Raw genomic sequence first — 25,774 nt, forward strand, 5'->3', positions numbered from 1 at the left:
AAAGGGGAAAGGAAAATATAGTTAAGTAAAGCAAACCTATTGCTCAAATCGGATTATCCTCATTAGTTATTTCCATTCTTATTATTAATTCCTTCATATACTCCAATTTTATTTTCCTTATTATTTCTCGTTCCTGTTAATCCAGTTGGAAACATTAGTTTGTGCTGAATTTTAATGTGATGAAAATCACATCTATGTATATGAAAATATAATATGCATTCAATACTACTTTAGGAATATTAATTGTATTTAATTCCCCAGCCGCATTAAATTGACTTATAGTTTTTATGGATATTTGATTACAGAGTAATTAATTCCAATAATACAATAATAATAAAAATTGCTTGAATTTGATGATGGTTACAAAAACCAAAGAAATAACGAGATTTTGAAAGTATTATATGATGATGATTACAAAAACAAAAGAAATCACGAAAGTTTGAAAGTATTATATGCACCATGCATTGTTTAAGTTCAACGCCCACAGAAATAAAAAATGATTAGGGAAATTATCAGAGGAGAACTTCGGTCATTATATAATAAACTTATGTTTAAGATAGATTGTTAATTAGAGAGATGTCATTGTCGGCTAAAAAATTTCATCATTCAAAGATTCCATGTGGACCTTCACTGATTATAAGGCATCTTTTGACTTTTACTTTTGTTTAAATTAGTTTAATATATTTTATCAAAAATAAAATAGTTTAATGTATAGTTAGTTGGCTTTTTTTATTTTTTAATTTATGTACTAATTTCTTTGCACTAGTGATCCGAAAAGATTACACTCCTAGTTATAATTATCCTCCTCTTATCATAAATAAATAAATAAATAATAAATAAGATATTTTAAATAATAAAATATTTTAAAAATTAATCCTTTCTAACATGCTGGATATCGACTAATTAATAATCAAATTAATGCAGAAGGACGAAACCTGTGACTTTTTACATCAACATTTCCTTACGATTAAAGCTGGTTCCGTGACCAATATCAATGCGATTTGCTATCTTTGCAATCTGAAACTTTCAGGAGGGCTTTTCACAGTCACATGCAATCCGCTAGTTAATGGATTGCTTTTTGTGATTTATTCAAAAAAAAAAAAAAATTGCTTTTGTGTTGATTAAATTTATTTATCAAAGATAATATAGAAATAGTTAACTTATCTATTTTTTTAAATTTATTTAACTGTTTGTTTTTTAATATTTAAATAATATAAATATATTAATTAATAATATTTTAACATATATAATTTATTAAATAAATATTTTAATATCTATAATATTACTTTAACTATATCCAAAACTACTTATTACTATATTCAACTTTTCCTTTAATAACACTGCTTTTAGATGAGGAAATAGTAAAATTCTAATATCAAATTTGATATATATATATATTTTTAATAACGCTGCTTTTCACAGTCATAAATACTTGCTACTTTTTTTCACATATGAAAGTGTTTGTATTTGAATTTAAGATTATGACATGAATGAATAATAGTTTTGCTATTGAACACTGATTTTTGCTCAAAACTATTCTTAGCTTTTTGCTTAGAAAATTATTTATAAAATTAATTGCATTAATCTTCTGTTTAATTAAAAAATCTTAACACTTAAATCCAAAATCACGTGATTAGGAGATAAGGACGAACATTAATTGAATTCAGCACTCCATTAATGCAGTTGCAAGTTGCATAAATTAAACAACGGATGCAATTCAGTGGTGTGACGTTTCTCCAATAAAATAGACAGCAGTCTTTCCAGCTTTGTCCAGTGCCGTTTTAATCCTTGTTGAGGCTTAGACAAAAATAACAAAAAAAATTAAAATTGATTTTCATTTTTTTTTCTCTCTATTTTATTCATTTCAATATGCAAAATTATCAATTAAAATTTTTGTATTCAAATTTTGATCCTAAAATCTTTTTCAACTTATAAACAACCATGTAAGAGCACTAAAAAATATTGTTTAGTTTTATACCATGAACTTTCATTAAATAAAAAATAAAATCTATAACATAAACTACAATAACAATTCATAAATAACTACAAATATGAATTTATTGGAAAAAAATAAAAGATAAAAAAAATTATGACAATGAACTATGAATATCAGTTTATTAAACAAATAATAATAAATAAGATCACGTTTCTTTGTGATCCAAGTGACCCCTTGGATCGAAGTGTGTAAGTTGTAAATTATATAACATGATTCAATTTTTAGATATGAAATACAAGTAAAAGAAAATAAAAAAGGCGAGAAAAGCTGGAAAAATTTAAATCCATTAATATGGAGGTTTTTAACTCTTTTTTTTTTTTTTGGTTATATTCTTTTACAGTTAAAGATTGAGAAAATATAGAAAATTGATAATTTATTTATATAAAAGAAATTAATAGTAGGCTGATGCTGGTTTCCAAAAATAAAAATATATTAGAAATAATTAAGCTAAAAGTAATCTAAAGGTTAAATTTTAACAAGTTAAAAGTTTGTGTTTACAAAAGAAAATTATCCCATCTTATTTACTAAATTAAAAATGCTAATATATATATATATATATATATATATATATATATATGTTTACACGCGAAGTCATATAAAGTAATTTTTTTCTAATGTTGAAAACATATGTACATGAATATATTTTCTTTATTGTAAAATAATATATGAAAATTATTTTGCACCCTCTTTTTTGTGGGACCTTAAACAGCCTTAGTGGCATATCCCGTCAGCCGTCCCTCACTTTGTCTTTTGCTTGTCCTTTTTATCAAGTCAATTTTCAACTTGCAACTTATGATTGTTTTTTTTTTTTTTTTTTTTTTTTTTTTTGTGGCTACCGGCTTCCAATCATCATATTTCACATGTTAACATTTAATTTGCTGTCATTGGCTTTAATATCCCACAAGCATGGTTGGTGGTGTCGTTGAGCCCAATGTGGTCATAATATTTAATAATTTTTAAAAAAAGTATTTAAGATAAGTAAAAAGTTTAATGAATAATAAAATATAAATAGTTTTGAAGAGAAACATACATTTGTTGTATATATACATCAATATGTTCAAAACAAACAACAAATGATAAAAATCCGTTTCTAGAATGCTCCTTTTTTTCAATTTCAATTTCCTTCCATGTGTAATAATAGAAATAGAATAGAGACAAGAAGCAAAGAGGCTTGAGAACACCCCCCCCCCCCCCCAAAAAAAAAAAAAAAAAAAAAGGGACAAAATGGATTCTCTTACCAAACTGGATGAGTTTCTTATGTAAAAATAATGCTATTCACAACAAAAAGGAAGCCCAAAGTACACATCTACCATGCCCATATATCACAAGCTCCACTTGGACTTCTATTTTTATGTGGGATTATTATTTATTATTTGTCAAGAGGAGGAAGGGAGTTTAGAACTTGTGCTTTCCAAGTTTAACTGTGCAAGAACTGTTTGGTTTGGATTCATTATTTCATTCTTTTCCCTAAAACCTTTTGCCTTTTTATAAGCAATAGAAGGAAGACTCAACTTATGAAATTCAAATATAATTAAGTTATAAAGGAATTCATTGTACATAGGATTAAAAGCACAAAATAGATAGGCAAATTTATGGAATCTCATTGATGCATGTCAAACTTTACTCGCAAACATAATACAATGGCAAGAAGGAAGCCTTTCTATCCGAAAAAAATAACATAGTGCATAAATGTTTACTGAAAAAAATGCATCAATAACTCACATACTGGCGGATAGCATTCTTTATATGACAAACTTTACTCACAAATATACAATACAATGGCAAGAAGGAAGCCTCTCTAGCCCAAAAAAATAACATAGAGCATAAATGTTTACTGAAAAAATGGATCAATAACTCACATATTGGTGATAGCATTCTTTATGTGACAAACTCTACTCACAAATATACAATACAATGGCAAGAAGGAAGCCTCTCTAGCCCAAAAAAATAACATAGTGCATAAATGTTTACCAAAAAAATGCATCAATAACTCACATATTGGTGGATAGCATTCTTTATATCCCAATCAAATTCTTCGATCCATATGAAAAAATTGAACCAAATGAATCTATATCTATATATATATATATATGAATGATAATGCTAATAATGTATAGCAAGCTCCAATTACAGACTATAAACTAAAACCAGATAGCAGCGGAAACTGAGTCTGAGAGAAAGAGAGATGAAAATCTCTATCAGCTGTTTAGATTAGGAAACATCAACCCACTGCAATTGTAGTTCAACTTCCCCACACTCCACATTTCTGAGTCTCAGAATCATATTCTGAACGACTCTGCTACCGGTCCAAGTTATGCAGCTCTCTTCGACGAGGCAGTTTTGATTGCTTGGTTGTATTTTCGAAAGTACAGTTCCATCTGGTATGCCTTTCAAGTGCATCTTTGCGGCTTTATGTAATGGAGCTATTTCAATCTCTGCCTCCCCCATTTTGTCATCGAAACTGAACGTGTCTTTGTCATACACACACTGCATATCATAATTTGAATGTAAAAGAACAATATCAATATAAGGAACTAACGGAGCAAATACGGTTCTTAGAAAGAAATTCAATGCTCTGGCTTATACTTTTGAACTTAAAAAGGATATCTAGCACAAAGGGAAAGCTATTTTTATTGGAAATGTTCCCATCAATTGAGATTTTAGTCTTTTACCACAAAGTTCTTTGATTCATTGAAAATCTAGCATAAAAGGATAGACTTCTTATTTGAACTTTTTCAATCAAATTCAGACTTTCAAATGCTATAATAAGCTATGGTTTTTAAAGTTTACAAATTTATTAGGGAAAAGGGGAAAATTTATAAAATTGTGAGGAACAAAAAAAAAAAATATATATATATATATATATAGCATAGATTTATTATTTTCTAATTTTCCTATGCAGAAAAAGAGCAATAATATACTTACAAGCTCGACAGGAAGTTTTGGATCTGTAACATAAAGAGAGAAATCTTCATTCCATTCAGGATTCACATTTGCCTTCATCACACGCGATTTTAACTTCTGCATCACATAACATATGAATTTAACCAAATTAATCTCATTTGAAACGAACAACAAATATCAAAAGCTCTAAAATTTTTCTCTCACCACAAAAAGCGAACAAAACTCAGCCACAGAACATCAAAAGGACAGAAACCCAGAAACCTAACCACCTTTAAGATTTCAAAAAGAAAAGACACAAAAAAATAGAAAGATAACCAACTTACCTGCTTGCCCAGTTTGAGAACAACGTAAGGGTCGCTGGTAACGATGTCTCTGACAGCAAGGTTGATTCCTCGCTGGACATGAATCTTGAGAAAACCCATGACTCTGTTCCTTGAGAGTCTTCCTTAAAAGCTTTCCAAAAGATCAGTATGATATATATGATAATGGAAATACAGGCTTTAGTGGCTCTTTTAAACCCAGAAGAAAAAGATGCTTGCTTGTCGTTTTGGATTTGTTCAAACGCGGAGGAGACTGTTGCCGTTGTGTTTTATCCATAATGTGTTTCTTTTCTCTTGGTTTGTGAAAGCACAAGGGAAAGTGGGGCCGTGAAAGTTTGACTTTGGCGAAGTTTAAGATCATTGGTATGACTGGGGAAGCTGTTTGGCTTGTGATAAAAGGCTGAAATAAAGATAATAAGGAGAACAACTTTGACATGGTCTTAAGTTCTTTATGGCTTCCAAAAGTAAAAAAAACAGAATCCAAATAATTGAAAAATAAGGAAAATCATGAAAGTTCCTGGGTAAGTCCCTTCCCACAAGCTAAAGCTTTCATGATCTATTTGACTCTTCTTTCAATTTTAAGTTGAGGTGGAAAAAGGCTTCCCAATCCTTTGTGCTGGTACGGTTAACTTTCAAAACCCAAATTTTGACTGTCTTCTTTTGCCTTTACAACAGAGACCAGGAAATTGTGACATGAGGATCATCATGCTGATAATTGCTCCTCGAACTTTTGATAATAATAATTTGGAGGAAAGTTTGATAAATTTATTATACTTTGTAATGGAGTTATGGAAAGGCACAACCTGTAAGATGTGTTGTCCTTTACTTTCCATACTCTTAACCCCATTTGTTTGACTTTTAGCGCAAAAAAAAAAAAATAAAAAAAAATAAATCCATTTGTTTGACAGTTAATCTTACTCCACGCAATTTGTTTAAAGGTTTTGTTATGATAAGTCTTTTTTTTTTTTTCTTTTTTTTTCTTTAGGTGAATTATTTTAAGTCAGTAGTATTGTGGTTGTTAGTTAAAATATTATTCGAAACAGTTTATTTTGAATTTTATAATTTTGATTCAGATTCACTATCAAAATACAATTCCACATGACACAAACTTTAGTTAATAATGATTCTGTATCCAGATAAGAAGGGCTTACAGTCTACATGGCATAAATGTTTTTTTTTTTCTTTTTTCTTTTTTTTTTTTAAATTACATGGTATGAATGCTTATTTGTTTGATAATTGGACAAAAAATATGGTTATGTTTAAATTTCAATTAATTAATAATGTATTTATTTATTTTCTCCTTTATAAAAAAATAACAATTGTTAATGACATGTTCATCTATTTTTTTCTTTAGAAGAAGAATATAAACCGCCTCATTGACTTTTTTTTTTTTTTTTTCACATTAGCTTGACAACCTTTAAATAGAGTCATTAGAGTGGTAGCTTGGCAAATTTTAGATGAAATCATTGGAGAGGAGAGGTTTTTTTATTTTTATTTTTTTTAATGATTGTCTATATTTCTATTGTGTTTAAAATTTTTTAACAATTCATAGAGCCATTTAAAATGCTTAAGACTTCAATTTCAGATTCAATCAAAAATTATTGCACAGAAGAGAAAAGATCGTTGCTGAATTTATATAAATACCATATGATCATCACAAAGTCATGGAATTAAATATGCTAAGGTCTGCCCAAATACCCATATACAAAGGGTAATATATTGGAAGAAAAACCCAAATATGTCTATCCAGATAAGCCCAATAAAAAAGTGACAAATATCCAGAAGGTTCCCAAAATCTTGTTTTTCAGGGTCGTTACTAACCCTTATTTTTAAGAAAACGATCGGCTATTCCTTTGTATGGTGGTCCAAAACTAATGATTATGTGGGGAAATAATATGTTTCCTTGTAAAAATTAGTATTTTATTTCCTTTTTTCTTTTTTTCTTTTTTTGTAATAAGAGAATACAAAAGTAACGGATTTGTATTTTTGGAACATTATAAAAGTGACTATATTACAACCCAAAAAAAAAAAAAATTATAAAAGAGTCTCCAAAGAATTTATCCAATTCCTGGATCTCTCTTTAATTTATCCAAAGAAGAATATTTGTTTACATAGGTTAATAGTCAATAAAAAAAAATGGTTGTCCTAATATGAATTAAAAATAATGAGTAAAACACTGAACAACTAGAGCATGTCTTAATTTAAATGCATAAGAAGCAATGGTCTGAATTAGTAATTAAGTGCAAAGTTTTCGTAAACTAAAATAGTATATATATATATATATATATATAGCAAGATTATGCTTTGGATATTGAAGGACTTATTAAGTAACCAATAACAGAGTATGAACATCAAATTCATAAGATTACTTGGGTTTTGAGAAAATTTCTATCAACAAAATTGCACTTAAAATTGCTGACCTAAGACATAAATAGTTGTATAAGTGAACTGAAAATTATAACAAAATTAGTTGGAAAGGGTGGAAATTGTCTCATACTTTATTTACAATCGAAACTAAAATTATATGTACATCTTAAAATGGTCTTCGAGGGATGATAAGTGGAGGCAGCTTAGCAGATAAGCAAACAATTTATTGGTTTTGATTGTTTGGCACTTATATAGAAATTGCAATAAAATTACCTGTACTCTTTCCCTAACTTGCTACAACATTGAAAAAGTTTCTAAACCCTTAATTATGAATCAATAATCTAATTTTGCCACCGTTAATTATGATCCGGGTAAAATTGTAATCTTATTCAAATAAAGTATACTAAAAAGTAACAATTATTGTTATTTGTTAAATGTCAAAACCACTATTTACTCTTGTAAAAGTACAATATTTGAATCCACTTATCCTCAATTTAAAAAAAAAAAAAATCCATTAGTAGTGACAATTATTTGTTTTTGTTTATGTTTTCAGCTCAATCTACACGTTTCCAGGTAATTAGTTCCCAAAACCAAAAACCCCATTATCGATTGTGGTGAATGGTGTGGCTATGTGCAAGGTACATTTACATGTGCATGCATACATACATATATAATGGACATACGCACGTATACATATACATGCATACCTACATATATACAAACTCATAGTAAAATTCACTCTACAAAATTTTGTTATCTATTGGCAAAAAGTACCAAATGAATAAACTTAAATGTGCAATTTTTGATGCTCCCTGTCTACACACCAAAATGTATGTAACAGGCATTACATATGTATAGACACACATGCACAAATACACATACTTTCTCATCTATTGAGAGAAAGTACCAAAAAGTGACTAACATGCGCAAGTTTTCATGCTCCATGCTCTGTCTGTACACCAAAATGCAACAATATATTGGTCCATTTACAAACGCTTAGAACCAGAGGTAGCAATCCATTGCAATTGAAGCTCTACTTCACCACACTCCACATTTCTCAGTCTGAGAACCATGTTTTGAACAACTTTTCCATTAGAGAAGACAATGCAGCTGTCTTCGGCAAGACAGTTTTGCCTGTTTGGTCCTACTTTTGTAATTACTGTTCCATCCGGGAGACCTGCCAATCCCATAGATATAACTTGGAGAAATGGACCAATATCAAACTCTGCATCCCCCATTTTGTCATCAAAAGTGAATGTGTCTCTGTCATACACAAACTGCAAATAACAGTTCAAAGGAAAATTGTCAGTAAAAAAAGGAGTATATAATTGGAAAGATTGAAATGGGTTTTTGATGCGTTTGATTGTATATTCGAGATCTTGAAACTTACCAGCTTGATTGGGACATTTGGATCTGAAATTGATAGAGTTAAAAGTTCATTCCACTCTGGATTCAGACTCCTCTTCACCACACGAGTCTTTAACTTCTACATGACATAATGCTAGAGAATTCAACAAAATATCGAATTTTCTTAAATGAACAGTAAGAGATCTTAATTTCTCCTTCTTTTGCTGATTTTGTATATTAAGGATTTAGTAGATGATCCATAAAAGAATATGCAAATGGCTTGAGAAGATTAATTGGGTTCCGAATATTTTTATTCAAAAAGTCCAAATTGTTTTTTTTTTTTTTATTTTTTTTATTTTTTTGGGTATAGGAAACTAGATAACATGATTGGGTACTTTCTATTTCGATGATTCCCAACTCATTTAGTTGATTAGTTAGTAAGATAATTATCTTTCTCTGCCACCACATAATCAAATTAATCAACAAAAATAAATGGTCACTTCAAGAGGTCCAACCATGAAAAAGATTCCATTTTTTGGTCTGATTTAACCTAAATATAGTGAGTAAAGATTTAACCCACTAAACTAATACTTTTAAGACATTTCCAGAAGACCATAGAATTAGAACCAAATTCTAAAAAGGAAAAAAAAAAAAAAAAAAAATACAGCCTTACTAAAAACCCAAAACACCATTTAAACCAAACCTCCCAACAAAATAAACCAAACACCTTAAACATCAAAATCCAAGCAATCAATAATCCAAATTATCCAAAACACAGAAACCAAAAAGGAAAGCCAGATTACCTGCTTGCCCATCTTGACAATAACATAGGGATCACTGCTTTTCATGTCTCTAACAGCAAGGTTGACTCCTCTTTGCATGTGAATTCTGAGAAGACCCAACGAGTTCTCCATTAAACCAAGCCTGACCAGCTATAAATAAGGTAATCTATGAGAAGCTTATTGGCTTTTGTTTTGGTTTGAACGAGCTCTGAGTTTGCAAAGCGGAAAATCCAATACAAAGCTCCCTACCTTCAGTGCAATTTATACACCAAAAAAGCACCTCATAAAATATGTATAAGTCAAAATCATTGGTTAATTACATTTTACTTTTCAAACCCATGACCTTTTTAATTTATTATTACCCCCTCTCAACCAACCAATTTATTTTTATCAAAAAAAAAAAAAGAATACTAAACCATTTATTTATGGTTTCCCCAACTATAACGTTCAGTTATCCAATAAGGAATCTTCAATACCCACCAGCGTATTAAGGTGAGGGATTTATAATATTCGGAAGCACCAATTCTCTTCTCTAATACACTAGTGGACCATGGTACTCCCCGAGTATCAAAAATTTGTTCCCCAGAAAGAGTATCTATATTTATTATCTATGCTTGAACTAAAGTCAATAGGGTGTATTTTTTATTTTTTTATTTTTGTTCTCTTTTCTTTTCTTTTCTTTTCTTTTAATGCCCAAAAATATAGAATTTATGTTTTTTTGGTCTTCACAAAATCTTGATTTGGGGGGACGGCGGCAATGGGCACAATTAAACCGACTACAGATTTGAGGGGACGGCGGCAATCGCCACAATTAGACCGACTATAGTTAGTCCTAATAGTTTGGAAACTTCTAATCAAATCTGAAAACTGCATGGTATATTATGTTTGTAATATTTGATATGTAATTATTTATATGACAGTAAAACTTATATGAAAGTAATGCCATATAATAAATAACCATCAAATAAACGCTAACTTTACATGGTGTCCATCACAAATAGTAAGATATTGATTTTCCCTTAATCCTTTTGAATTTGTTAGAATAATTCAAGAAAAATATATTAGAATCCATTGGAAAGATAAAAAGTAGACCTGGACCTGTAAAAGCGATGCTGATCTTGTTAGAGTTGGGCCTAGGCCCACAAGTGTGAATGATTTGGGTTTTCGGTTGTTGAGTTTTGTTATAATAATTTTTATTTAAATAAAATAATATTTTTGATAATAGTGGGAGAGAGTTTTACGGGAGAATAACTCCTTGGTGAGAGTTTTAATGTTGCACGTACTGCAACATTTTTTTCAATTTTTATTTTTGGAAGGAAATACAAGAAAAAAAAAATAGAGGAAAAAAAGGGTTTTTTCATAGTTTAACGAAAAAAAAAAAACAGTGGTAAAGTGAAGGTACACAGAGAGTTCGAAGAGAAAAGTTTCAGAGGTGCTAAATCTAAAAGTTTTTGTAGCTGTTATATCCTGGGAGACGTTCGCTACAAAACTCCTGCATCGGTGGAAGTAAAACGTTTTAAGGACACTGTGGTATCACACAGGCCTCGGTCAACCTTTCTACAAAGCATATCAATTTCAAGGATCCACAGGTTCTAAAATGCTTTATTTATTTTATTTATTTTGTATTAATTGTTCACATGTATTTACATATATTCATATATGATATTTTCCCAACAATCTTAAGACGTTTTACTAATTTTTATATATGTAAATATAATGTGAAAATTTAAGTTGTTTATTATGTTATTGATTGCTATGTATATATTGCATTTTTATGCTTATATATATATATATATATTGATTAAATATTTCCATGTGTGTTTCACTGTTGAAACAAGAGAAAAAAAAAATTTATTAAACTCGTAGGTATAAAAATTTATGGGTAATTATTAATTTTTTGTTTTTGATCAAAATTCTTTTCAAAATCGAATTGCCCATAAATTTCTAAACCTTTTGGTGTATTTTTGGCAATTTTTTGGCCACTGGAAGAGTGAAAAAGAGAAGGAAAATTGTTGCTGGGTCGTATGACCCGTTTACTAGAGAAACCGGGTCAAAACGACTCGGTTGAAGGTTGAAGAAGAAAAGAAATAGGGTTTGGGTTGTATCTGAAAGGCTGGGCCGATTTTTTTTTAATTTTATTGGGTCAGGCCCAGTTCTAAAGCCCAGACCAGGTTAGAACAGGCTACTGTTCAACCCAGGACCCAGGCCCGATTGAGATCAAGGCCCAAGAGAACAGGCCCAATGGCAAATGGGCTTGCCACGTGTCGCCAAAAGCAATGAGCCACGTGTCGCCCAATGGGTGGAACACCGGTCGACCTGATGCAGGTGACACGTGTCTCCTTCTTGGACGGCCACGTGTCATGCTCAGACAGTCCACGTGTCGACATGCTACATGTGACATGTGTCTGTCTCTAGTAGCGACACGTGTCATAAATAGTGCCAACCATATCGCCATGTGGCATATCCACATCATCAAAGTGATGACGTGCGCGGTGCCACGTCGGCACAGTGATGACATGGCAACGTGCCACGTCAGCAGTGATGATGACACGCCACCAGTATGATGACGTGGTGGGGTGCCATGTCAGCAAGCTGATGATGTGGCACGGTGCCACATCGGCCGAGTGATGATGCGGTGTAGTGCCACATCAATGGTATGATGATGTGGCTGCCACGTCAATCCTAGTTGCCATGTGGCATTGCCACGTAAGCCATTGATGCCACGTAGCTAACCTGCCACGTCAGCATAGTGACACGAGGCATGAACAGTATCGGTAAATAGTGACTATGAATAGTATTTTTGGATGTATACAGTAATTTTTTATGGTGTATTCAAAAACCCTAAAAATCACTTTTTGTGTGTTTTCCTTATGGAAATTGCTTATAATTAGTTTGTTAATATAGAAAATAACAACTAATTGATTTTTGTTTTGTGATGTTACAGAATTGGCAAGTGGAGACAATAGGATTGTGCCCACTCAGACTTTTGGAATTCAGATGCCTCATTCTGCTAGTCATGCAGAGAAAACTGAGAAGTTTAATGGAGCAAACTTCAAAAGGTGGCAGCAAAATATGCTATTTTATTTGACCACCCTGGGACTTGTGCGGTACTTGACTGAAGATGCGCCACCCAGTAATGAAGAGAGTGATAAGGAGATTCTCATGGCGGTGGATGCATGGAATAATTTCGATTACTTATGTCGGAATTATGTCCTGAATGACCTGTCTGATGCCCTGTATGGTGTATACTGTGGCACGAAATCAACAAAGGAGCTGTAGGAAACACTGGACCGAAAGTACCAAGACCGAGAATGCGGGTTCAGGAAAGTTTATTACAGGCCGATTCTTGGACTACATGATGGTGGATGCAAAGCCAATAATGAATCAAGTACATGAGTTGCAAGTGCTGATTCAGGAAATGCTTGCTGAAGGGATGATAATGAACGAAGCATTGCAAGTGGCTTGTATGATTGAGAAACTACCTTCGAGTTGGAGTGACTTCAAGAATCATCTAAAGCACAAGAGAAAGGAGATGATATGGAGGCTCTTATTAGCAAGCTTCGCATAGAAGATGACAACAGAAAGTCTGATAAGAGAACTTCGAAGGCCGTGTTGAAGGCTAATGTTGTGGAGCATGGTCAGGGCTCCAAGAATAAGAAGCAAATTGGAAAAGCTTCTAAGCTGGGGCCAAAAGGAGGAATCTCCAAGAAGGCCAAATTTCAAGGTAGATGTTTTAACTGTGACAAGATGGGTCACAGAGCTACTGAATGTAGGCTGCCAAAGAGAAAGAGGAACCAGGCACAAGTGATGGAGGACATCACTAAAGAGGTTGACGATATTGACCTAAGTGCTGTGATATATGAGGTGAACTTGGTGGGATCTAATCCTAGAGAGTGGTGGATAGATACAGGTGCGACCCGCCGCGTGTGTTCGGATAGGAGTATGTTCACTTCCTTCGAACCAAAGAAGAATGGGGAGAAGTTGTTTATGGGTAACTCCGCTACCTCAGAAATCCAAGGTGAGGGCAAAGTAATCCTGAAGATGACCTTGGGGAAAGAGCTGACTCTGAATAATGTATTGTATGTTCCAGACATTCGCAAGAATCTGGTATCTGGATCGTTGCTGAGCAAATATGGTTTTCGCTTAGTGTTTGAGTCAGATAAGGTTATTTTGTCTAAATTTGGGATGTTTGTGGGAAATGGCTATGTAGTCAATGGTTTATTTAAATTGAATGTAATGGCTGTAAAGCTTAAAGAAATGAATAAAGCTAGTAGTTCTTCTGTTTACTTGCTTGAGTCTTCCATTTTATGGCATGGTAGACTAGGACATGTTAATTTTAATTCTCTGTAGAGATTAATTAACTTAAATCATATTCCCACATTTGAAATTGATTCCAATCATAAGTGTGAAACTTATGTGGAAGCAAAATTAACGAGGTTATCATATCAAACAATTGATAGAAATAACGAACCTTTGGATTTAATACATAGTGATATATGTGATTTAAAATTCGCACCGACTAAAGGTGGTAATAAGTATTTTATCACCTTTATTGATGATAGCACGAAATACTACTATGTATACTTGCTTAAAAGCAAGGATGAAGCTATAGAGAAATTTATTCTCTATAAAACGGAAGTTGAGAATCAACTCAATAGGAAAGTTAAAGTGATCAGAAGTGATCGTGGTGGAGAGTATGTAACTTCTTTCAGAGAGTATTGTGCTCAACATGGCATAATACATGAAGTTACTCCACCATATTCGCCACAATCAAATGGTGTGGCTGAACGGAAAAATAGAACCTTGAAAGAAATGATGAATGCAATGTTGATAAGTTCTGGAGTACCTTAGAACTTGTGGGGGGAAGCCATTTTGTCGGCAAATGACCTTTTAAATAAGGTGCCTAGGAAAGATAAGGTAAAGACACCCTATGAAGTATGGAAGGGAAGACAACCCTCCTACAAATATTTACGAGTGTGGGGATGTCTAGCTAAAATAGTTGTACCTACACCTAAGAAGGTGAAGATAGGTCCCAAAACTGTTGATTGCATTTTCATAGGATATGCACAGAATAGTAGTGCATATCGGTTTCTCGTGTATAGGTCAGAAATTTCTGATATACACAAGAACACAATAATGGAATCGAGAAATGTATCATTTTTCGAATACATTTTTCCATATAAAGTGGAAGAAGGACCGAGTACGTCTAAACGAACTTATGATACTATGGATGATGATAATCATGATAGTGATCAAGAACAAGAAACTAAGGTTGAGCTTAGACATAGCAAGAGAGTAAGAACGGAAAATTCTTACGGTCCGAATTTTCTTACTTATATGCTAGAAAGTGAACCTCAAAGCTTCCAAGAGGCCATAAATTCTTCTGAAGGAAATTTATGGAAAGAAGCGGTTAAAAGTGAAATTGATTCCATCCTGCAGAATCACACTTGGGAGTTGGTAGATCTTCCTCCAGGTTGTAAACTTTTGGGTTACAAATGGATTTTTAAAAGGAAGATGAAAGCAGATAGAACAATAGGTAAATACAAGGCAAGGCTTGTAATCAAGGGATACAAGCAAAAAGAAGGCCTTGATTATTTTGACACTTATTCTCCAGTAACGAGGATAAATTCCATAAGGATGGTACTGGCAATCGCAGCATTGCGGGATCTTGCAGTACATCAAATGGATGTGAAAACAGCCTTTCTGAATGAAGATTTAGAGGAAGAGATCTACATGGAGCAACCTGAAGGTTTTACTGCTCCAGGACAAGAAAGGAAAGTCTGTAGATTGGTAAAGTCCTTATATGGACTTAAACAAGCTCCAAAGCAATGGCATCAAAAATTTGATAATGCCATGCTAAAAGATGGGTTCAAAATAAATGAATGTGACAAGTGTATCTATGTAAAAGATACAGAGAATGGATATGTTATTCTATGCTTGTATGTAGGTGACATACTCATAGTAGATAGTGACGACAATATGGTCCGAACTACAAAAGCCATGTTAAATTCTAAATTTGACATGAAAGATATGGGATTTGCAGATGTGATTTTAGGTATGAAAATCACGAGAACTTCGAATGGAATCATTCTTAGTCAAACTCATTATGTAGATAAAATACTGGCTAAGTTTAGTAATAATGATACTAGTATAGCCAGAACACCCATAGATATGAGTTTACACTTATCCAAAAATAAAGGAGAAGGTGTATCTCAAGTAGAATATGCTAGGGTGATTGGAAGTCTGATGTACTTAATGAGTTGTACCAGACCAGACTTAGCCTACGTATAAGTAGACTAAATAGATACACGAATAATCCAAATGAAGATCATTGGAAAGGGATCGTTAGAGTACTAAGATATCTACGATATACTCGTGAATACGGACTGTACTATATAAGATATCCTGCTGTATTAGAAGGATACAGTGATGCAAATTGGATATCAGATATAAAGGATTCAAAATCCACTAGTGGCTATGTATTCACATTAGCAGGTGCAGCTGTGACATGGAAGTCCTCGAAACAAATTGTGATAGCTCGATCCACTATGGAATCCGAGTTTATTGCTCTAGATAAATATGGTGAAGAGGCAGAATGGGTACGCCAATTTTTAGAAGACATTCCAAAGTGGCCTAAACTTGTGCCAGCAATAAGTTTACATTGTGATAGTCAATCTGCGATTGGCAGGGCACAGAATATTATGTATAATGGAAAGTCTAGACATATTCGTCATAAACACAATTCCATTAAACAATTAATCCCAACTGAAGTTATCTCAATAGATTATGTGAAGTCAAAAGATAACATTGCGGATCCGCTAACCAAAGGGTTAAATAGACAACTAGTTGAGAAGTCATCGAGGGGAATGGGATTGAAGCCCGTGAATAAAGTCAATATGATGGAAACCCAACCTAGTTGACTGGAGATCCCAAGATCTAGGTTCAATAGGACAACTCAATTGTAAAGACTAGTATGGATCACTGTGGGAGGTTAATCCTCTACCCATTCCTATGATGAAACAGTGATAGAAAGAGGTTAAGCATAAAAGTATGCTTTTAATGATTCCTATAAGTGTGTGTTTAGTAATCTATGCATAGGTATGCTGATTATATAAGAAATAGGAAGCACCTATGTGAGAGAGAATAGTGGTCGCTTCAAAGGAGAATTGTTTAGGGCACAATTCTTTAGAAACTCTCACAGAACCAGGGAGGTGTTCAGGGCCAAAATGAACACAACAGTGAGAACTGAAGTGTACCAGGAAGGAATCATGTGTGGGCTATGTTGTCATTTACACAAAAGATGAAATGGTTCAAAGATATCGCTTCTACCATAAGTCAGTAAAGAAAATGTAGTCTCTCAAGGGAAGGTTCAAAGAGTAACATTTACCTATCCTATGCAGGTTCCGACTATAGAGCTTTACCACTAGGGTCATGTTTGTATTTTTAAATCAAATCATTCATGTGGGGGGTTGTTAAAGTTGGGCCTAGGCCCACAAGTGTGAATGATTTGGGTTTTCGGTTGTTGAGTTTTTTTATAATAATTTTTATTTAAATCAAATAATATTTTTGATAATAGTGGGAGAGAGTTTTACGGGAGAATAACTCCTTGGTGAGAGTTTGAAGGTTGCACGTACTGCAACGTTCTTTTCAATTTTTATTTTTGGAAGGAAATACAATAAAAAAATTGAGGAAAAAAAGGGTTTTTTCATAGTTTAACGAAATAATAAAAAAAAAAACAGTGGTAAAGTGAAGATACACAGAGAGTTCGAAGAGAAAAGCTTCAAAGGTACTGAATCTGAAAGCTTTTGTAGCCGTTGTATCATGGGAGACGTTTGCTACAAAACTCCTGCACCGGTGGGCGTAAAACGTCTTAAGGACATTGTGGTATCACACAGGCCTCGGTTAACCTTTCTAGAAAGCAGATCAATTTCAAGGACCTACAGGTTCTAAAATGCTTTATTTATTTTATATTTATTTTATTTATTTTGTATTAAATTGTCCACATGTATTTATATATATTTATATATGATATTTTCCCAACAGATCTTTACTTCTTTAGGTCAGGTTAAATTTCTGCGCATTATCTTCCCAAAATAATAATGGTATTATGACTTTTGATGCAATAAAAAGAATAATGAACGTTAAATAAATGTTTGGTGAAGTAGTTAATGGAAATGACTAAAAAGACACTTTATTTTTAATAAGCCAATCCTTATGTCATATTCATAAACTAGAAGATTACTTATTAAACAAGCTAAGATTACTTTTCATGTTCAGCTTCTATAAATATTTAATTGAGTTATTTTTAGATATTACCCTTTTACTTTTTTAGTGCACCTTATAGTTATACACACATAAATATTTATCTATATATATATATATATATATATATTATAATGCATTACTGACATATATAGAATCAAATTAACCAATAAGTTCATAAAAAAATGGAGGCCAGATTATTATTACAACTACAGTATATGCTTTCTCACAACCCACATGATTGATATAACAAGAAGTAGGCGGATACTGATATAAATCACTCACTTTTCTTGCCTAAACTAAATTTATGAAGGTTTTGATGCTCCAAACCTTGCCGGCTTGCCCTATACAACAACAGTAGGAAAAACAGATCCATGCCATCTACAAATGCATAGCACCAGGGATATCAATCCACTGTAGCTGAAGTTCTATTTCCCCACATTCAACATTTCTGAGTCTGAGAACCATGTTTTGGACAACTTTTCCATTGGAGAAGACAATGGAGCTCTCTTCTGCTAGACAGTTCTGCCTGTTTGGTCTTACTTTTGAAATTATTGTTCCATCAGGGAGACCTTCCAATCGCATTGATATTACTTTGAGAAATGGACAAATATCAAACTCTGCATCACCCAGTTTGTCATCGAAAGAGAATGTGTCTCTGTCATACACAAACTGCAATCAAATTGAAATGAAAATTGTCATTAAAATGTGCGTATAAATGGAAAGATCGAAAAGGGTTTTGATTCTTTGCGCTTTGGATATATTGAGATTTTGATACTTACCAGCTTGATTGGGATATTTGGATCTGATATTGAAAGAGTTAAAAGTTCATTCCACTCTGGATTCACATTCCTCTTCACCACACGAGTCTTCAACTTCTGTATTTAACACAATCAGAGAATTCAAACAAAACATTAGTTTTATTTATTTTTATTTTTTTATTTTTTTCCAAATGAAAGAAAATATCAAGATCCAAGTTCCTCTTTTTGTTCATGATTTTGGGTATTACAGAATATGCATAGGGGGTTGAAACGTTCGCTTGGGTTTTGAATAAAATTCAATTAGTTATACTTATATGGCAAAATTTTAAAGCATTATCCCTTGGAGACTTTCAGATTAGTTGGCTATTTTTTATTTTGTTGTTAATGAAGAATTTTTTATTTTTTATTTTTTATTTTTTTTGGGGGGTAAGGTTTTGAAAACAGATAATATGAGAGTTTGTAGCCAAGGCTTTGTGTACTTGATAAGTGGAAAATAATTTTTTTTTTTTTCATAAAAGTAAAAGATTCTATATTTATTGCTGATTTGAAGTGTACCACAGAAAGCAAGAGATTTAACCCACTAAAATAATATATTTTTAGCCTTGTCTAGAAGAAAGATTTGGAACCCAATTTGTAAACTAACAAAATCCCTGGTACCATAAATCTCAGTACAACCAACCCCAACCAAACAAAACCCAATACCCTAAAAACCAAAAAACCAAGCTCCCAGAAACCAAATTGATGCAAGCAATGCAAGAACAAAAACAAACAAACAGCTTTACTAAAATCCCAAAGAGAAAAATACCATTTAAGCCAAAATAAACCGAAGACCTTACAAACATCAAAATCCAAGCACTCAATAACCCATATTGATCCAACAAATGCATGACAGAAAACGAAAAGAAAAGCCACATTACCTGCTTGCCCATCTTGACAATAACATAGGGATCACTGCTTCTCATATCTCTAACAGCAAGATTAACTCCTCTTTGGATGTGAATTCTTAAAAGACCCAAAATTTTCTCCATTCAACCAAAGCTTAGATCTTTTAATCACAGAATTGGAACAAGAACCAACTAAATTCCCGAGGAAGCAAAGAAGCTTTTGGGTTTTTGTTCTTGGATCTAAAAGCCTCAGACTCTCTCCGGTGAACAGTGAAGTGGAGGATATCAGTTTGCAATGTGAGAAACTTTACCTTTCATTCCATTTTATAGAGCCTCATATATATATATATATAAAATATTAAATAATAAAAATTTGTTACACTTATTAAATGTGATGAAATTTGGTGCAGCTGGGACCCATTTCCACTCGCTTTTGCTTTATCCTTTTCTTGATGGAAATTTGGGCACAATAAGTTTGACTTGAGAGGAACAGGAAGAAACAGCCGTTGCTAATCCGGGTCCGGTTTTATCCGGTTGGACGCATGATATTGACCATCTTGTGAAGCCTCTAGCCGGCTTTCTTTTACTTTTATTTTTATTTAAACTCTTTTTCTTATTAAGGTCAATATTACAAAGATTAATATATATTTTTTTAATGATTATACATCTGTTTAGCATTTTTAATAATTAGATTTTAAAATATAAAGATTATAAAAAACAAACCATATTTTAATTGACTGGTCAAAAAGTATTTTATGTGACCATTGCTCCACATAACATACATATTATGGTATCAAATTACACTTATCTCTTGCCATATGTTTTCAACTAAAAGCTATAAATGTTAAAATAATATATTCTTTAACTTTCTATTTCTTTATGTCTCTTTGTTTTCTTTCAAAGTTAGTCAAAGATCTTTATGCATCCAAGTTCTCTAAGATACATAAAAATGAAAAAAATAAACATATATGGTTGACGAGAACTTCCACGGCCGGCGCGAACGAGAACCCAACACGCGTTGCCACCAAGAAATTCCCCAACCTTTGTCGCTGCTGAGGAGAACCGCAGCCCTATAGCCGCCGAGACCACCGTTACGAGTTGGAAACATGAAAACCTGTTTCTTGGAGACAAAACATTGGGGTGTTTATGGAACAATGCGGGGTTTCAATGGGAACCAGAGTTAAAGACTCTCCCACTTGATGCATCACTTTGCCACGAAACCACATGGCTCTGCCTCTCCACATCATTGAAGAGATTGGAAACCCATTAATCAACTCCTGTAGACACTGCTAGAGGAGTGGTATGATTTTTTTCTTTTTTTATTTTTTTAAATCTTTGACTGCTGAATTGCATTTATTTTTTTGGGTTTTTGTTCTTGTTTTTGTTTTTTTGTTTGTTTGTTTATGGCCCCATTTGGTTGTGAGTTGGTGGTCATACGGACCCTCATCCCACCTTAGAATTTCAACCTGGGTATAGATTTATGATGGGGGCAATTGGCACAATTATAGTATTATAAGTCTAAATAGTTTTAAGTACCATTGTTGCTTTCTTTAAAATATATATTATTCTGCCTCCCTTATTTTTTCATAAATAACAAATATTATGTTCAGCTTTAAAAAAAAAAAAAAATGATAGGTCTCAAATTGTAAAAAAGATAGTATGTTATGGTTTGAAATTTGCATTTCATATTATGTGCTTCTAATACAATAAACTGTATTTCATATTATGTGCTTCGTCTTTCCCTTAATCATTTTGAATTTGTTACAATAACTCAGGAAAGGCATATGAAAATCCACAAATGCTTCAGAGCAGGCAAAGGTGGAGAACATGCATTTTTCACATGCATTTTTTGTTTGGCAGAGAGACTAAAATTAAAAGCTCCAAGACGCAAGTCCTTGAGAATAGGGCATCCGGAAATTAGCTTTTGAACTGAATAATCATGATAATGTAGCATATTTAACAAGCAGATAGCTTTCAAAGAGGGAAGGCTTACAGGAAAACTGATTGCTAACTCCATTCTTTTCAGTGTAAGGTGGGTTAACCAAGTAGTAGGAACTTGTGCTCTGTTCGATACAGAGATATATCTAAACTCCTTTCAAATTACCTTGGACAACATTCCTCAGCCAATCATCTATTTTTCCACTAACATCGTGTACAAAAAGTCCCATTTGAGCGTCCACGTCCACCTTAAATCCAGTTATACATGTATCTGCAGAAAACTTGGAAGAAAGATTGCGGTGTTTCAAATAGTTGCTCACAAACTCAATGAAGAACATGCTCCTTCTGTCTAACATCTTTTGGAAAGTTACATCCTTCTTGAAGTCTTGGAAATATAATACAGGTATATAAATCCACATGTGTCTCCAGTGCTTCCAAAGAATGCTCATTCAAATAGCATAAAAGGTTGGAAGGAATGAGAGGATGTGATGAATGAGAGGATCAGGTAATTCTCATATTAAGTCTACATCCATGGGACAATGCTTCTTTGCTTCTTTTGTTGCCATAATTATGAACAGGATTTTTGTCCTTCCTTCTCAATATATGTGTGTGTGTGTGTGGTTCTGTAGTATAACATTTATAATATTGGAAGCAATGACAAACACTAAATTACACTGCAGCTTCAATAACTTGCTTGTCAAGGAATATATTTAGAATCATCCTCTTCCCTTTTCCATCATGATTCCAAGAAGAATTAAAGCAGCAAGATACGTCTATCTTTCAAGAAAGAAAAGAAATAAAAATAAAATAAAATTGACAGAACAGAAATTGAAAAGTCAAAATCAAATTAGCCATAAACAAACCTTTTTTTACCTCGTGTACAGTAAAAATTAATCCCCGCACCAAAAAAAAAAAAAAAAAAAAAAAAGTGTGCCTGAAACATCAAATGTTAATATAAGACCAACGAACACAATAAAAGTTCATCATGAGAGACAAAGAATTGATCGAAGAAGAGAAAGGAAGAAATTTAAATGCAGAAAAAATTAAAAAATCGCAGTAATTAAGAAGTTGTATTAGTATGCGTAGTGAAATTTCATTAACATTAGCAAATATAATTCTAAAAGAGAGAAGCATGGCTTCTATAATTATATAAAAACCATAGTAACGCCGCAGTCACAAAATCGTTTAACTCTGTAAAGTTAATAGGTTTGATCTTACTTGGACTTGCATTAAATATTTTTTTTTCTTCCTTGTTGTCTTTGTTTTTATTATTTATTTGTTCCACCTCCTCAGCAACTCTTACTGTCTTGATATCTATATCAATCTTGCTAGGGAGAATCAAATATCTTAGACTTAAGGTATTATAAAACAATTGAAGCAAATAGAAATTATTAAAAGCAAGAAAGAGAATGGGTACTATGCTCGAATATGCTAACCATGGTGCTCTACTTTTCCAATTCCAATATTTTTCTTTTAGTGAAACGCATTACTAGTTTTTGAATTTTGGATTTTTTTTTTTTTGACCGGAATTTTTAAGTTTCTATCTTCTTCTTTGATTGGCAAATGGAGAAAAACATGAAAAAAGTGAAAAGATGAATAAGGTTAAAAACGGCAGATAAAAGCCAAAGGGCTAGAGAAAGGAAAACATGATGATAAACTAAACCATCACACAGTATAAAATTTTATTCGGTTGGACTTCATTGAATTTTTACCCATAAGAAACTCTCTAATTTATTTAAGTGATAGTTTCTTAAGCTCATCCTCAGCTCTAATATCTAGCAGCAAAAGAACCATATATATGCATATATATACATATAGGACCTAATAGTTTTCCAAATTTAAAGATGTATTTGGAGTTTATATTACCTTATACATGATTTTCTTAGGATTTGCATAAATCTTAAAATAAATCTTTAAACCCAAGCAATTCAATGACCAATAACATCGAGACAGATGTCCTAATAGTTTAAGAGGGTTAAAAAAAAAAAAAAAAAAAAATTCTCCTCTTCCTCCCAAAGAAGACTGACGAGGGTTATGTACAAGCCTAGGATAAGGAAAACGCAAGGTATTGAGTGACTACATTTGTAATCAGCAACAAATAACAAAAAACGACTAGGTTTTAAACCAAACATTTGAAATAAAGCAAGCAAGGGTCGTGAAACAAAACGACCAAAGGCCTCTTCACAAAAGGACGCAAAATAGTTGTTTCTTCAATCTTACTCTGTACTTGCTGTTGCGTCACTTTTGAGTTGATTGTCGCTCAAAATAGCCAATCCTTGAGTCATATTAAGAAACTTCAAGCTAACTTTTTCCAAGTTGTGTCTCTTAGCGTTTAAACATATTCAATTGAGTTTTATTTTTAGATATTACACTTTTAATATATATATATATATATATATATATATATATATATAATGTATTTGCTGATAAATGAAGAATCAAATAATCAGTATATTATAGAAAATGGAAGATACAAGTATATGGTTTCTCACACCCCACATGATTGATAACAACAAGGAGGTGGATAATGCTAAAAATTACTCTACTTTTCTCCTTTTTTTTTGGAGAAACTCTACCTTTCTTATCTATGGGCATATATACCAAACCAAATGAATAAACTAATTTTGTGCACAGGTTTTGATGCTCCAAACCTTGCCCTATGCAAAAACAAATCCGAGCCCATCTACAAATGCATAGAACCAGAGATATCAATCCACCGCAATTGAAGTTCTATTTCCCCACATTCTACATTTCTCAGTCTTAGAACCATGTTTTGCACAACTTTTCCATTGGAGAAGACAATGCAGCTGTCTTCAGCGAGACAGTTTTGCCTGGTTGGTGTTACTTTTGTAATTACTGTTCCATCAGGAAGACCCTCTAGTCTCATGGATATAACTTTGAACAATGGACCAATATCAAACTCTGCATCACCCATTTTGTCATCAAAAGTGAATGTGTCTCTGTCATACACAAACTGCAAATTACAATTGAAAGGGAAGGAAAATTGTTATTAGAAAGGAGTAAAAAGCAAAATATTTGAACAGGATAAATTATTCTTTGAGCTTTTGGTTTAGTGATTTTGATATTTACCAGCTTGATTGGGACATTTGGATCGGAAATTGAAAGAGTTAATTGTTCATTCCAGTCTGGATTCACATTCCTCTTCACCACACGAGTCCTCAACTTCTGTATTTGACACAATTAGAGAATCCAAACAAACTATCAGTTTTCATGAAATGGAAAAAAATATATATCAAGATCATTATTTGGATAGTGAAGGACTTGTTTAGTAACTAGGATCAACATGAACATGGGATTCATAAGATTACTTGGTGTTTGGCTTGGCCCTTCAAATTGATTAGCTATTAGCTCTTGTTGTTTTTGAAAACATATAATAAGAGTTTGTAGCAAAGCCTTTGCGAGATTTAACCCACTAAAATAATATATATTTTTTTAGAGTCGTCTAGAAGACCTGAGATTTGAAACCCAATTTGTCAATCAACAAAATCCCCATATATCATAAATCTCATACAAAAACCAAACAAAATCCAATACTTTAAAATAAAAAGATAAAAAAAATTAAAAAAAAAATCCCAGAATTAAACTTCACAATTACCTGCTTGCCCATCTTGACAATAACATAGGGATCGCTGCTTCTCATATCTCTAACAGCAAGATTTACTCCTCTTTGTATGTGAATTCTCAGAAGACCCAAAGGGTTCTCCATTCAGTACAAAAGCTTAGATCTTTTTGACAAAATTAGAACAAAAACCAACTATAAGATTCGAGAGGAGGCAAAGTAGCTTATGGGTAGTTTTTGCTCTCGGGTTTAATAGCCTCTGAAGAGCCTCTCTGTCTGTGAACTGTGAAGTGGTGGGGGATTCAGTTTGGTTGCCACGGCTGTGCCTTCTGTTCTCTTTTATAGACCCTCACAAAAAATATAAATATATAAAAATATTAAAAAAAAATTAATGTTTTTCATTTGTGAAATGTGATGAAATCACGGGCATCTGGGACCCATTTTCGATTTTTAACTCGCTTTTGTTTTGTCTTTTTCTTTCCTTGTCCGTTTAAGGTTGCCTAATTGCCACCAGTACCATGGACTTCAGTTCAGAAACAAGGATCGGCTAGTCATTTGTCCGCGTCGGATTTTATCCGGTTCTACACAGCTTGGTTTTCATTTTTGTTTTATAAGCCCGTGACGCGGTTCACT

The 25,774-nt window shown here is 32.7% G+C and overlaps 4 protein-coding genes across 4 annotated transcripts; all 4 read right to left on the minus strand.

Moving 5' to 3' along the window:
* Positions 1 to 3,702: 3,702 nt before the first annotated feature.
* On the minus strand, positions 3,703 to 5,430 carry LOC107416387 (protein C2-DOMAIN ABA-RELATED 3-like). The gene is made up of 3 exons (XM_016024874.4): positions 5,224 to 5,430; positions 4,922 to 5,017; positions 3,703 to 4,483 (listed from the first exon to the last, which is right to left on the minus strand). The coding sequence occupies exons 1-3, from the start codon at positions 5,320 to 5,322 to the stop codon at positions 4,208 to 4,210; spliced, it is 471 nt and encodes a 156-aa protein (XP_015880360.3). The 5' UTR covers positions 5,323 to 5,430; the 3' UTR covers positions 3,703 to 4,207.
* A 2,766-nt stretch (positions 5,431 to 8,196) lies between these two features.
* LOC107416399 (protein C2-DOMAIN ABA-RELATED 1-like) lies at positions 8,197 to 9,987 on the minus strand. The gene is made up of 3 exons (XM_016024887.4): positions 9,738 to 9,987; positions 8,978 to 9,073; positions 8,197 to 8,864 (listed from the first exon to the last, which is right to left on the minus strand). Exons 1-3 carry the CDS (start codon positions 9,846 to 9,848, stop codon positions 8,574 to 8,576), a joined length of 498 nt encoding a protein of 165 aa, XP_015880373.1. The 5' UTR covers positions 9,849 to 9,987; the 3' UTR covers positions 8,197 to 8,573.
* Positions 9,988 to 18,105: 8,118 nt separating this feature from the next.
* LOC107416402 (protein C2-DOMAIN ABA-RELATED 5) lies at positions 18,106 to 19,917 on the minus strand. The gene is made up of 3 exons (XM_016024892.4): positions 19,657 to 19,917; positions 18,761 to 18,856; positions 18,106 to 18,650 (listed from the first exon to the last, which is right to left on the minus strand). Exons 1-3 carry the CDS (start codon positions 19,765 to 19,767, stop codon positions 18,360 to 18,362), a joined length of 498 nt encoding a protein of 165 aa, XP_015880378.2. The 5' UTR covers positions 19,768 to 19,917; the 3' UTR covers positions 18,106 to 18,359.
* Positions 19,918 to 23,992: 4,075 nt separating this feature from the next.
* On the minus strand, positions 23,993 to 25,488 carry LOC107416382 (GTPase activating protein 1). The gene is made up of 3 exons (XM_048472632.2): positions 25,178 to 25,488; positions 24,652 to 24,747; positions 23,993 to 24,535 (listed from the first exon to the last, which is right to left on the minus strand). Exons 1-3 carry the CDS (start codon positions 25,286 to 25,288, stop codon positions 24,245 to 24,247), a joined length of 498 nt encoding a protein of 165 aa, XP_048328589.1. The 5' UTR covers positions 25,289 to 25,488; the 3' UTR covers positions 23,993 to 24,244.
* Positions 25,489 to 25,774: the final 286 nt, after the last annotated feature.

The sequence above is a fragment of the Ziziphus jujuba genome, chromosome 4 (assembly GCF_031755915.1).
Source record: "Ziziphus jujuba cultivar Dongzao chromosome 4, ASM3175591v1".
Lineage (NCBI taxonomy): Eukaryota > Viridiplantae > Streptophyta > Magnoliopsida > Rosales > Rhamnaceae > Ziziphus > Ziziphus jujuba.